The 13,801-nt window shown below is 37.0% G+C and overlaps 1 protein-coding gene and 1 long non-coding RNA gene across 4 annotated transcripts in view; both read left to right on the forward strand.

Moving 5' to 3' along the window:
* Window positions 1–1,393: 1,393 nt before the first annotated feature.
* Window positions 1,394–4,335, forward strand: LOC109160644 (disease resistance protein RPP13-like). The gene is made up of 4 exons (XM_019308927.1): window positions 1,394–3,137; window positions 3,177–3,835; window positions 3,943–4,083; window positions 4,303–4,335. The coding sequence occupies exons 1-4, from the start codon at window positions 1,394–1,396 to the stop codon at window positions 4,333–4,335; spliced, it is 2,577 nt and encodes an 858-aa protein (XP_019164472.1).
* Window positions 4,336–7,710: 3,375 nt separating this feature from the next.
* LOC109160664 overlaps window positions 7,711–13,801 on the forward strand; it is a 36,782-nt gene continuing 30,691 nt past the window's right edge. For all 3 annotated transcript variants that reach the window (XR_002050796.1, XR_002050795.1, XR_002050797.1), the window contains exon 1: window positions 7,711–7,747. This is a non-coding gene — a long non-coding RNA (uncharacterized LOC109160664). The remainder of the gene's footprint in view (window positions 7,748–13,801) is intronic.

Here is a 13,801-nt window from a genome sequence, read left to right on the forward strand (position 1 = left end):
ATCAAAATTTATGTTGCATATAATTTGTAATAAAAATTGTTATATTCTACAAACAAAAATAAAAATATATTATTTAGTATATAATAATTAAAATGTTTAATAAAAATAAGTATGTCATTCTGTTCATTTTCTGGAAAATGAACCAAACACCAAAAGACAGTTTTCCATTGTGCAGCCAAACACAGGAAAGGAAAATGACTTCTGGAAAATGACTCATTTTCCAGAAGTCATTTTCCGGGTTTCCAAACAGACCCTAACAATCGTTGACAATTCTAAAGTCATTTTAAGTACGCCCCCACTCACATAATTTTCTGGATCCGCCACGGACTACAGTTGGTTTGGTCAAAGTGGTTATAACCCATAACACAATTTTCCTTGTATAAGATGCCCTAAATCTTTTCTCCACCTACATAGGATTCTACGACGGAGAAGAATATTCTATTCTTGGTTGTAGCCAAAAAAAATAATAATAATAATAATAAATAAATAAAAGAAGCTCAGAAAGAAAAATATTTTCTTCTACCTTGGTGTTGCCGTGGATTGTAACAGGAAAGCATTATGACAAAAGCTATTTGTATGAGGATTTGCGTGCCACAAGGAAAATTCAGAAATTCCATCGTAGCTAGCTAGTGCACTAAATTGTATCACTCTGATCTGATCGATAGTCAATGCTTGCATGAACTTGTTGATGGAAGTCCTCCCACTAATATTAAACAATTCCGTCTCATGTGCAGAATAGATCGGGATTTGACAACTTTATTGCCTAAAATGTTCCTTTTCAATGGTGTCACATTGTCCCTATTTCTCCTACATGATCATGTTAAAATCATTTTTTTTTTATTTTACAAATGAAATGTTGAAACTAAACAAGATTATAATTAAAGAAGAAACATTAATAAAAATTATTAAAATACTTATGTATTATGTATAATTTTAATAGAATTTAATTGTTTTGTTGTTTTATGGGTTCAATTCAAACTACAATTAACTTCTTAAAGAGTTAAGGGTGTATATTGTAACAACAAAAAATTAGGGACTAAAGCCACTGCTACCAAAGAAAAATTAAGGGGTTAAAATTGCATTGTTCCCTTAATTAAAATAATTGGACATAATTGTTATTAGAGACGAATATTTGATACTGAGTATTAAATTATCAAAACTTAAATTTTTTGATATAAATGTGAAGTTTGGATTCTTTTCCCAATAAGCCTTAAAAAAACAAAAGAAAAAACACTAACCAACTACCCCGCTAATTTTAAAATATGGTTGTTTTACTTTGTTTATAGTTTAGCATTGATGAGAATTGCTGTCTAAATTGTATCACATACATCTTTCATTTCTTCTCAGTACTGCTCTGATCAACAGCTTACCACATAGACATAGACAGACTCAAATGGCTTATGCTTCTGTAACTTCGCTTAAAGGAACACTCCATCTACACTTCTTGCAATCACAACCACGCCTGTCTCTTATTTATAAACAAAAGGTGGTCTCTCTCCATAGAAATCTTGGTTTCCTTCAAGAAAGTCTTGAGAAATCTGAGATCGCCTATGATGATGCGGGGGCAATGAAAGATCTAGAGGCAGAGATCAGAGATGCAGTGTTCGAAGCTGAAGAAAGGATTGAAATGGAGCTGACTACCATTTATCCAGCAAAGGGTTTGACGAAGCATCTTGCTTGCCTCCTCAGGCTTCATGGGATCTTCAATGAAGCAGTTAAAAAGACTGATTACCTCAAGAAGAAGTTGATTAAGATTAAAACTGAAAAGCAGCTTGCAAAGGGTCCATCACAAGGTGAAAGGATGCGACAAAGTGGACTACTCCATGGTTCAACATCATCACAACCTGATTTAGAACACGAGAATAATATTACTGTGAGTAAATTTTCTAAAAACGCTCCAATGAAGTATGACAGTGGAATGTTCGGATGCAATGAGGAGTTCAAGACGATAATGGATCAGCTCACCCGACAATCAGCAAAGCAGCTACAAGTTGTATCAATTGTAGGCATGGGCGGAATAGGCAAGACCACTTTAGCTCGCAAAGTCTATGAAGATCCATCAATTACTTATCATTTTTACATCCGAGCATGGGTTGCTGTATCTCAAGAGTATAACGTGGAACAAATGCTCCAATGCCTTATTGGTTGTGTTAATGCAACATCAAATGGTAACTTGGCAGAAAGTCTGCGTAAACACTTGAAAAATCAAAGATATTTGATAGTGATTGATGATATATGGAGCACCACTGCTTGGGATAGTGTGCAAAGATGCTTTCCAGAAGATAATAATGGAAGTCGTATCCTGTTGACTTCTCGGCTTAGGGAGGTGGCTGAATATGCAAATTCAGGTAATAACTCTACCATTAACATGCCTTTCTTAGATGCCAATGAAAGTTGGAATCTCTACTGCAATGTGTTTGGTCAAACGGAATTTCTTTCAGTGTTTGAACAAATTGGTAGAAGCACAGTGAAGAAATGTAATGGATTACCTCTAGCTATTATTGTAATAACTAGTCTTCTCTCCAAGACAGAGGCGGCAGTGGAGAAGTGGAATAATGTTGTCAAAAATGTGAATAGATATGTAATTGATGATTCTAATGATGCATGTTCCAGAATACTATATTTGAGTTACAACCAATTACGACACCACTTAAAAGCTTGCTTTCTATATTTTGGAGTTTTTCCTGAAGACTATGAGATCCGCGTGAAGAAGTTGGTTAGGTTGTGGGCGGCAGAGGGATTTTTGAGGGTTGAGGACCATCGGAATATGGAGGAAGTGGCCATGGAATGCTTGCAAGATCTTGTTGATAGAAGTCTTGTTTTTGTTAGCAAACAGAGCTACAATGGGAAAATGAAGACAATAAGGATACATGACCTGTTGCGGGATTTGTGTTTAAGAGAAGCTCATCATGAAAATCTCTTGAATGTCATTGGAGATGAAAAACTTCCATTTTACAAGAAGTCTTGTCGTTGGATAAGTGCTACGTCAAAGTTGCATCTACTTCCTTCCAGAATGTGCTTTCACAAATCACATTCCTTTCACTACCCTTACTCTTATTACTCTGAACGTATGGAACATCTAATTTCACACTTCAAACTACTAAGAGTAGTAGATATAGAATTGATGCCTTCATATGAACATAGGGTAATAAATAAACAACAGATGTCTTCATTTGGATATGGGGTACTAAATGCGACCGCAAATCTTATTCATTTGAGATACTTAGCTTTGAGGAATTTAGTACTTAATAACAACAGATATTTTGATTTAGAGCTCTTTGAGTATTGGAATATACAAAGCTTTATTGTTTGTGGAGATCATATTACATTGGATTGTGCTAAGGCATCTGGAATTGGTAAAATGCCACTATTAAGGAATATTTGCATTAATCGGATTGTTTCATTAGGAACTTTGTCAGTTGTTCATGGAAATTTAGAGAGTATATATTGGTTGGATCCTAAGCTCTGTACACAGTATTTGTTTACAAGGATTCCAAATTTAAAAAAATTGGGGATTGATGGATATGATGGTGAAAGCAATGGAAAGAATCTAGATTGTTTTTACAATTTTGTGCATTTGGGGCAGCTTGAGAAGTTAAGCATCAAAAATTGGTATGATCTCAACTGTATTCCACGTAGCGGCATCTCATGGGCAACTGATTTTCTACCAAATCTTAAGAAGCTCAAATTCGTCTGGACTAATTTGGCATGGAGTGATATGAGGCTTATTGGTATGTTGCCGAATTTAGAGGTTCTAAAACTGAAACATGTTGTTGCTAGCGAAGACATAATGTGGGAACCATCCAAGGAAGGGTTCCGTCGATTGAAAAAATTGGTAATTGAAGATAGATGTTTGAAATGTTGGAATGCTATGGGTGACAATTTCCCTGTGCTAGAATGTCTAGAGTTACATAATTGCTATTCTTTGCATGAGATTCCTAGTGGTTTTGCGGATATCACCACACTAGCATTGATTCAGTAAACCTGGTGTTTGGATTCCGTTTTGGCTTCCGCAAGTTGATTCAAGAAGAGCAATACAACAACTATGGAAATGCCCTCCTTGTTCGTTCGAAAAACATTATGGTCTCTTTCTATCCCTCAGCTCTAATATATTATATGTGTGACCATTTAGGCATTTAACATATATGCACTTACTTCATGCATGCTACTTGATTAATTCTTCACGGCCATCATATCATATCTGATCTGTTTCCTCTCACTTCTATCTCATATTTTCTTACCTATCTAACTGCTGTGTTCACCTTTTTTTTTTTTCATATTTACTTAATTTATCAATTGCAGGGGTCGGATGAGGAGGAAGAGAGTGATGAATGAATGAGTTCATAATGGTTTTTGCATTTAATTTGTTTATTGTGGATGCTTTGGTGGATTAGGCAGGTAGGTATTTGAATTTGCAGAATACTGTGTTGCAAAGCATACTATTCTATATATATTTTGGTAAACTGCAATGGTTTCTGCTTCTCAGAATAAGTTGTTGATGGACATCTCTTCTTTTCATTCTTTTTTTTTTTATTTTTTTTTTTTCACTCGATAAATGGGGGAATCTGAGTTTGTTAACTTTCCTGGGAGTATTTATAATTTTGCCATAGTTGGTGAATAAGTCATTGGTGGTTAATATTTTTTCGTCATTTTAACAACATATATGTGGTGCTCACTTTTTTGTTTTTTTCTAAGCTGTACAACATTGCAAATTTCGTCCATAATGTTTTGTTTTTAATGGGACGAAGTTTGCAACGTCAATTCTAGTTTAAGGACGAAAAGTACAATTTCTTTTTAATGTGTTTGGTTGGTTTGCAGAAAGAGCTTACTGTTGGAGGATAAAATAAATAGAAAATAAATAGTATAGGGCTTTTATCGTCTTTTCTCCTACTTTCTATAACTGTTCATCTTCTTCCTTATATTGTAAAGTTCTGTACTGGTTTTGCATAATACACATTTCCATTTTTCATCTTCTCGTTCCTCTCTGCTTCTCTCCATTCTCCATTCATGTAGCTCCTATTCCAACATGGTATCAGAGCGGCGATCCTACACCGTCGCCGTCTCTACTGTCGCCGGCGTGAATCAGAAGACGCAGGCTAATACTCCGGTCACACAATCACCGTTCATTGTTCCAAAGTCGGTTCCGCAGAGGAACTCGATCAACCGTGCTCTTCTTCAATCCCAGGCAGTGGAGAAGATTAATGCTACGCAGAGTAGAAACAACAAAGCCGATGCTCGATCAGCAATTCGATCGGCATCAGCAATGATTCCAGAGAGGAATCTGATTTCGGAGCAGACTTCCGTAGCCGATCCGCAGCGGAAGGCGATCCGAGTCTGTTCATCGTCGATCTCCTTAGCCCTTCCGCAGTGGAAGGAAGGAGCTCCGTTGATTCTGAGTCGATCTCCAGTTCAGGCGATCTCCACAACCGTTCCGCAGCGAAAGGGAGGAGCTCCGTCTATTCCGATCGCTGGATCTCCAATTATGGCGAAATCCATAGCTGTTCCGCAGTGGAACTTATTCACGAAGAGGAATTACAATCCAGCCACAGTAGTTGTGTCTCTCGTTCCGCAGTGGAACTTATTCACAAAGAGGAACTACAATCCAGCCACAGCGGTTGTGTCCTCGTTGTCATAGGAGGTGGTGAGATTTTCCATTTCCGATTGAATTCCCATGGGGATTATCCGAGTCCCCTGTTTTTCTCTGCTTCATCATTGAAATGTCTTCCGGCCAAGGCCGGAAATGGAAATACGCTCCTGGTTTGTGCTTCCAAGGGCTCGAACAACAAGCCGTTGACCGGTGTTTCTGAGCCGTTTGAGGAAGTGAAGAAGGAGCTCAGTATGGTGCCGAGTGTCCCTCAGATCTCTCTTTGCTACCTAGATGTTGCTCTTCCAGATTTTCCAGCAGAAAATTTGGTGGAGGTTCTTCGAGGTGTTTGTAAGGCCGATTTAAGTAGAGTGGTTGTACATAGCAGGCCCATTCTATCAATGGAAGCTGCAGACAATCAGTTTGTGAATACAATTGTTGCTCAACAAAGAACCTGGAATGTGCCTTTGCAAGCTTGCATGCACAAAGTTCCAACTTCTGAATCAGAGAGGGGTTCTCAATGGCTAGAATCATGGCCTGCTAGGCTGGAGAAATCACCTTATTGGTTACTGAGTACTGAGACAGGTGTGTATGGGAAGCCAGCTCCTGAAGACTTTGCTACAGATTATAAACATTGGACACGAGTTGTGACCCAAGTCATATTTGAATGGAATGGGAATTAACTGGTTTACTGTGCGGAATGTCATGGACATGAATGCTGTCTATGGAGGATTTGAGGCTGCATTGAAAGATTTGAAAGTGTGGGTTATGAACATTGTTGCAATTGTTTCTCTCGATACCATTCCTATAATATATAAGAGAGGTCCTTTTGGAATGTACCATGACTGGTGTGAATCATTCATGGTACATCCAATAACTCATGTTTTTGAATTGGCTGCTGAGATTGTGATGATAGCTGATGGTGCTCAATTGGCTATAGTTCAGCATTGACATTAGCAGACACATCCAATAAAATCAAGAAAGGAACCCAGGGAGATGCTTCAGTACTAAAGCCTACTCTAATGACATCTGTTTCTGCCATTCTCCAATTTATTTCTGATTTCCAGCTTGATTTCTACAATATGGTGGAGAGGGGCAGGAGGCAGAATCTGTGTAGGCAGAATCTGATGGTCTGAAAAGAATGGGTGTATAAGGAGGTCTACCATCCTTGGTGGACTCAATGAGAAGCCTGGATAATCAAGAAAAGAAAAGGATTACATCAAGTCTATACTAGTTGCAGCTACTGATTGTGAACCTCACCACCTTTTGTGTTTAAGCTGGGCATGTAGGATCTACACGCTCCAGCTTACGGGGGGTGTTGGAGGATAAAATAAATAGAAAATAAATAGTATAGGGCTTTTATAGTCTTTTCTCCTACTTTCTATAACTGTTCATCTTCTTCCTTATATTGTAAAGTTCTGTACTGGTTTTGCATAATACAGATTTCCATTTTTCATCTTCTCGTTCCTCTCTGCTTCTCTCCATTCTCCATTCATGTAGCTCCTATTCCAACACTTATAATTTTCTGAAAGCTGTTTGGTGTTGCTATTTTAAGGAGTATATCGAAATATTTTGATATTAGACTTTTGAAAGCGGATAAAATGCAACTTCCAATAAGAGGAAGTTATTTTAAGTTGTTTTATTAAAGTATCCAAATTTCATAATATATATATATATATATATATATATATATATATATATATATATATATATAGAACGTTGGTAGTTTTGAAGTTATGAAGACAATATTATATTAGTCGAATTGAGCAATTAACTTGGATGAGCTTCATTTAGTAATCTATAAATTTCAATCATACCATCCAAGTGAATGAGTGATGCACTGTTTGGTTGCAGCAGATAGCACTTTGGGGTGTCACTGATAATTGTTTATGAATTTTTGTTTTGTTGGTTGCAGCAGTTTACTAAACATTTTCATGTAACAGAGTGGGTGAAGAGAGAGCAAATGGAGCAAGCTAAGTGTTATCCATCAACTCATCAAGAATAAGCAAAAAGTTTTCTTTTTTTTTTTTCCTTACAAGAGAGAAGAAATGAAGTCTCTTTGGGCAAAAATGGTGCGCACAAAGTGGCGGAGGCAGTGGCCATTAGGGAGGTGCTCAGACCAGGTATCAAGAGAAGCTTCAAGTGGAAACCGAGGCACTGTCGGTGGTTCAAGCTGACGCCTATCAAATGACAATGACTAGTCCTCATTTTATCTTTGTCTTAATTAGCTGACATAAAACTACTGTTAAATTATTTTTCACACACTTTTGTATTTTTTTCTAAATGATCAGCGAATCGTAGTGTCCATGTGTTTAATCGGAGTCAATTTTTCAGTCTCATCATCGTAGAGAATGGTTGTCATTCTCTCAGTATAACATAAAAGCACTCTCTCGCATAACATAGCAGGAGGATCTATTTTGTAGTTGTTGTGCGTTCGTTGCAGTAATGAATTTGGGTGAATACGGAGTGTGGTTCAATATATATAATTGTGGTATAAAGTTCAAAGTTGGTGTTATTTCTTCATCTCATCTGATCTCAACTCATTTTTCCATCTAAAACCAGAGAGTGGATTAATTAGTAGATAGGAGTTTTGTATGTTGAAGTACGTACTCCACTTGCGCTGCATGCCTTAATCACATCATGAGAGATGGAAATTTAATGGTGTGTTTAGTTCATACATGTGAATCGGAATTAGAATGGAAATTGTAAGTGTACAAGTTTAGTACACATTAAAATCTTAATTGGCTAATTTATTTAGTTTCAATTTAATTAGATTTAAGATTAGTTTAAATCTATTTGGACCATTTCCTATCTTATAAGATTATTTTAAGTGGCTATCATTTATTGGAAATTTAAGAAGGGAAAATCAGCAGAGCATACAGCGAGGTAAGTTCAAAATACAATGTGTGGATGTGGTTTGTTGAAGATTATGGATGCTATCTTTATGGATCAAATCTGGTGGATTAAAAGTTAATATAAAAAGAAGCTATTCCTTTTTGGAAACTGACAAATTGAGAACTGTTATTCTAAGTGAAAGAATATTTTACAAGCTCTTATATTATCTCTTTGATTATATTATTCTAGTTTAATTCTGGACTGCACAAACAGTACCTGGTACAGCTGAAGCTTCGCTTGAAGATTGCTATGGCATGCACGGTTCAGTCCTGAATAGGTGTTAAAAGGGTTGTAGTGGTAAAGGCTGAGAGCCATTTGTACTTACCTCTTGTAATACTCTTTCGTGAACATCTATAGTGGATTGGGCAGACGTGGGTTGCCCCGCAGACGTAGGAGAAGCGCTCTGAACTACGTAACAATTCTCTTGTGTTATTGTTTTATTTTATGCTTTCAATTTTCGTTATTTACATTTGATTAAATAATCTAATTAATGAACGGGATTTTCGCATAACATAAAATCAAGTAGAATTCTAAGGTTCATCTTCTATTCAAGATTCACGGTGCAATTTCAATTGGTATCAAAGCCTGCGGACTTAATTTATTAGTCTGTCGATCTGGCTATTCCGTGCCTCTTGAACTCAAGCTTTCAGCGGCTTTTATTGCTTTTCTTTATTCTGTTAATTTGTTCAATCTCACGGGTTGTTGAGTTTTACAAAATGGATCATGTTAAGGTTCTTCCCCAGCTAATCAACGACAACTACGCTTATTGGAAAGCTCGCACACGTACACATCTAAAAGCTCAGGGTGATGCAGTATGGCGGTCCGTGGTGACAGGTTGGACTCATACGACTAAAGCCAATACCAGTGATGATGGAACGCGAGTAACTAAACCAGAAACCGAATGGTCCCAAACTGAAATAACTAATGCTGGATATAACGATAAGGCCTTAGATACGATTTACTCCCTTATGCATGAAAGTCAGTTTTCTATAGTTCCAAGTATTGATTCAGCTAAAGGTGCATGGAAGGCTCTTGAGTCAACTTACGAAGGAACTACGTCAGTGAAACAATCAAAGCTGCAACTGGTCCAGTCCGACTTTGAAGAGCTTTGGATGAATGAAGATGAAACCATCACGAACTTTCACACACGCGTACAGGAACTCGCGAATCGTGCGATGGTCCTCGGTGAACCTTTCCCACAAGCAAAACGTGTTAAAAAAATTCTGAGGTCCTTACCACCGAGGTTCAGAATGAAAGTCATGGCTATTCAGGAACACGACGCCTGGGAGAACAAAACTGTTACTCAGTTAATGGGAAATCTTAGAACCTATGAAATGGAAATTTTAACTGATCACACGAAACAACAAAAAAATGTAGCCTTTTTCGCTGAAGAAAATAATGTTGTATCTGACTTAGACGAACCAGGTGATGATACTGTTGTATTTTTTACTAAACAGTTCTCAAAAATATTGAAACAGGTTTCAAAAAATTCGCGCAACAGAAATCCACAAAGAGGAGCAACATTGTCCAAAACTGGCCCTAGAGCAGGCTCGTCAAGCTTCAAGCAGTCTGTCTCACGTTCAGGGCAGTCTAAAGAAAAATCTAATAATAAAGGAATCAAATGCTATGAGTGCGAAGATTTTGGACATGTACAAGCGGAGTGTCCCACCTATCTCAGACGCAAAAAATCTATGTCCGCCATTACCTGGAGTGACGACGAACCTGATGCTGAAACAACTGGATCTGATATAGAAGAAATCTTCGGTAATTTTGTTGCATTTACTGCACGTGTTGCTGGTTGTTCAGAACCTGATGAAGGAGCTGACTCAGAGGGTGATGAATATGTCTCAGCGGAAGATTTAGAATTAAATGTTTTATCTTTTGAAGTTGAGTTTAATAAGTTGTACCCCAAATGGGAAGCCCTACGAAAATCAAATCGTAGATTAACTAGTGAGATAGGGATTATAACAAATGCTAGTAAAGTGTACCAAACTCAAATAGCAGATAGGGATGTACTTCTTAAAGAAGCGGTTGACCGAGAAGAGAGACTGAAACAGGAAGTACAGACCTTGAAGCAGGAACTAAGCACCTACAAACGACAAATCCAAATGATGGACACAACTTCAACACTTGACAAAATCCTTGATTCCGGAAGAAAAACTTCTGCAAAATTCGGTTTGGGTTTCACCAGAAGCAACTCAAAGGATAAAACGGTATTTGTCAAAGCGTCTGGACCTGATCCAGGAGACATTCCTGAATCCAGCTCAACGAAACATAACAGTGGTATAGTAAGGTCAAACAAGCAACAATACAAACTCTATAACCCCGTATGTCATTATTGCAGGTTGCGTGGACATACCAGACCCGAATGCTACTACTTCTACAAGGATCAAAGAATCGAGAAGTTCAGGCACAATAACATCCAACCCTTTACAAAACATATTTGGGTTAAAAGACTGACTATATTTCGTTTGTCTCTTTTTACTCTAAAAGTGTAGGAAGATAAGAGAAATGGTACTTTGACAGCAGGTGTTCCCGTCACATGACAGGAAATGCCAAATTTCTAAATAACGTAAATGCAAGCAAAGGTGAAGTTACCTTTGGTGACGGTATTAAAGGTTAGGTCACTGGCATAGGCATGCTAAATGTAGTTGGCCTGCCAAAACTAGAAAAAGTATTGCTAGTCAGTGGACATCACGCAAATCTCATAAGTATAAGTCAACTATGTGACCAAAACTGGAACGTGTGCTTCACAAAAAATAACTGCAGTGTCCTGGACAAAACAAATCAATGCGTTATGGAATGTAAAAGGTCAATTGACAATTGCTATATTCTAACTAACATATCTTCTGTTGCAGGACCAGCATAGATGAAGCTGAGCTATGACACCAAAAACTGGGGCATCTGAGTTACAGACTACTTGATAAACTAATGAAGATAGAAGGTGTTCGTGGTTTAACCAAGATGAAAGTCGAATCAACCATTTGTGGTGCCTGTTAAGCTGGGAAATAGACCAAATCATTTCATCCAGCTCAACATACCATAAACACGAGTGTAACACCCCACATTTCTAACTCTTAATTATGACTCTAAACAGACATTAACATCACTAAGCAGCGGAAATAACTAATAAATAAATAGTGGGAGTGTCACCGCCACAACCACCACTCCGTGGTGATTGCACAGGCTAAGGGGTAAAACTAGAAATAAAGTAAAAGTCTGGCATTCATCATAAAACTGAAAACGTAAAGGGAAATACATTACCCCAAATAGTCTACATCATCCTCAAAACATAAAGTCAAAAGGTCTAAAATCCATAGTCGTAAACATCAATCAAACTAGAGTTTAGATATCTCTATCTATGAGACTAATCTAACTCGACTTCTTCACACTGCTGGGCCCACCTGAAATGGGTTTTGCAAGCAACACATATACAAATAAGAAAACACACGTTAGCACGAAGCTAAGTATAACCACACTCAACCCTGTAAAGCATTCTAGCATTTGCTTAGAAAACATTGACTTCTTTATTACAAAAAGCTCATCTCAAATCATCTTTAGATTTATCACATTCTTTCTAGATGCTTGCACCCTATAATATCGGCTGGCATTCTCATACATGTATAAGACTGATCACATAGATTCATCAACATACAAACTTCTCAAATAACTTAACAAGCAATTCATGCTTACAAATAAGATCATGCTAATAGACCATATAACAGGTATTCTCATACTTTCACATTCTCATCACATAACTTGATAAATAGAGCTTCTAGTACAACAAGACAATCATATTCGATGGAAATTCTTAAGTCAACTTTCTCATTATGAAATCTTATACGATACTTTACTCACATGCAATCTAGTGTAATACTATACATCACTCTCATATACAAACTTGTGCAAAGCTGTAAACATAATCATATGCAATCTCATGCGATGCTATAATCATACTCTTATGCAATCTCGTGCAATAATATGTGTCATACTCATATGCAATCTCGTGCAATATTATACTTCATTCAAATAGGCAATCTTGTGCAATTCAATAATCTTACTCATATGCAATCTCGTGTAATCCTATAATCATACTCCTATGCAATCTCATGCAATTCTATAATCATACTCTTATGCAATCTCATGCAATACTATATACATATTCATATGTAATCTCGTGCAATACTATAGTCATACTCTTATGCAATCTCATACAATAATATACTCATACTCATATGCATTCTCATGCAACTATATACTCATGCTCATATGCAATCTCGTGCAATAATATACTCATGCTCATATGCAATCTCGTGCAATAATATATTCATGCTCATATGCAATCTCGTGCAATAATATACTCATGCTCATATGCAATCTCGCGCAACAATATAATCATACTCTTATGCAATCTAGTGCAATAATATACTCAGACTCATATGCAATCTCGTGCAACAATATAATCATACTCTTATGAAATCTAGTTCAATAATATACTCATACTCATATGCAATCTCATGCAATACTATATACATACTCATACTTATATGCAATCTCGTGCAATAATAGATATATAAATACTCATACACTCTTTTATAAAATAGAGTACTTTCTGTGGAGGTCTCTTTGTTACTTTCTTGAGTCTCTCTTGACTCTATTTCTTTCTCTTGAGTCTCTTTTGACTCTCTTTCTTTCTCTTGAGTCTCTGTTGACTCTCTTTCTTTATCTTGAGTCTCTTTTGACTCTATTTCTTGAGTCTCTATTGACTCTCTTCTTTCTCTTTCATCAGGAACGGCATAAATCCGACCCAATATCTCCTACCGTCTGCGAAACCAATCTCGTGGTTCAAAATGTGTGGAATCAAGTATCGAACTATTACTGTGCACAAACCCTAACCTGGATTCCAAGCCTGGCAAGAAGTTTCCACCTCGTAATGTGGGAATACGCCGCGTTACATATACTGGGACCCCAATGTCCATAAATATCTCCCGAGAGGACATAGTCTAAACGGTACCCTCCAAAACCTCACCGATATAGATAATACATAAATATATCTCTCATGCATGCAACAATTCTACTACTTCTCAATGCATCAAAGAATGATATACCACATGCTTATGGTTTTTGAAAGTATTCTTGGGCTCACATTGGCCCCTTATGCATTTTTGAAATATGACACATGTGAAATGTCAAAATGCCCTATAACATGCTTCTAACCAAGTATAAGATAACATGAAATACTTAAGAATAAAATGTCATGCACGGTTTGCAACATAGCAAATTCTATACATTCTATCAACAAAATATGCTTCACTTCTCATT

Source organism: Ipomoea nil, unplaced genomic scaffold, assembly GCF_001879475.1.
Source record: "Ipomoea nil cultivar Tokyo-kokei standard unplaced genomic scaffold, Asagao_1.1 scaffold2868, whole genome shotgun sequence".
NCBI lineage: Eukaryota > Viridiplantae > Streptophyta > Magnoliopsida > Solanales > Convolvulaceae > Ipomoea > Ipomoea nil.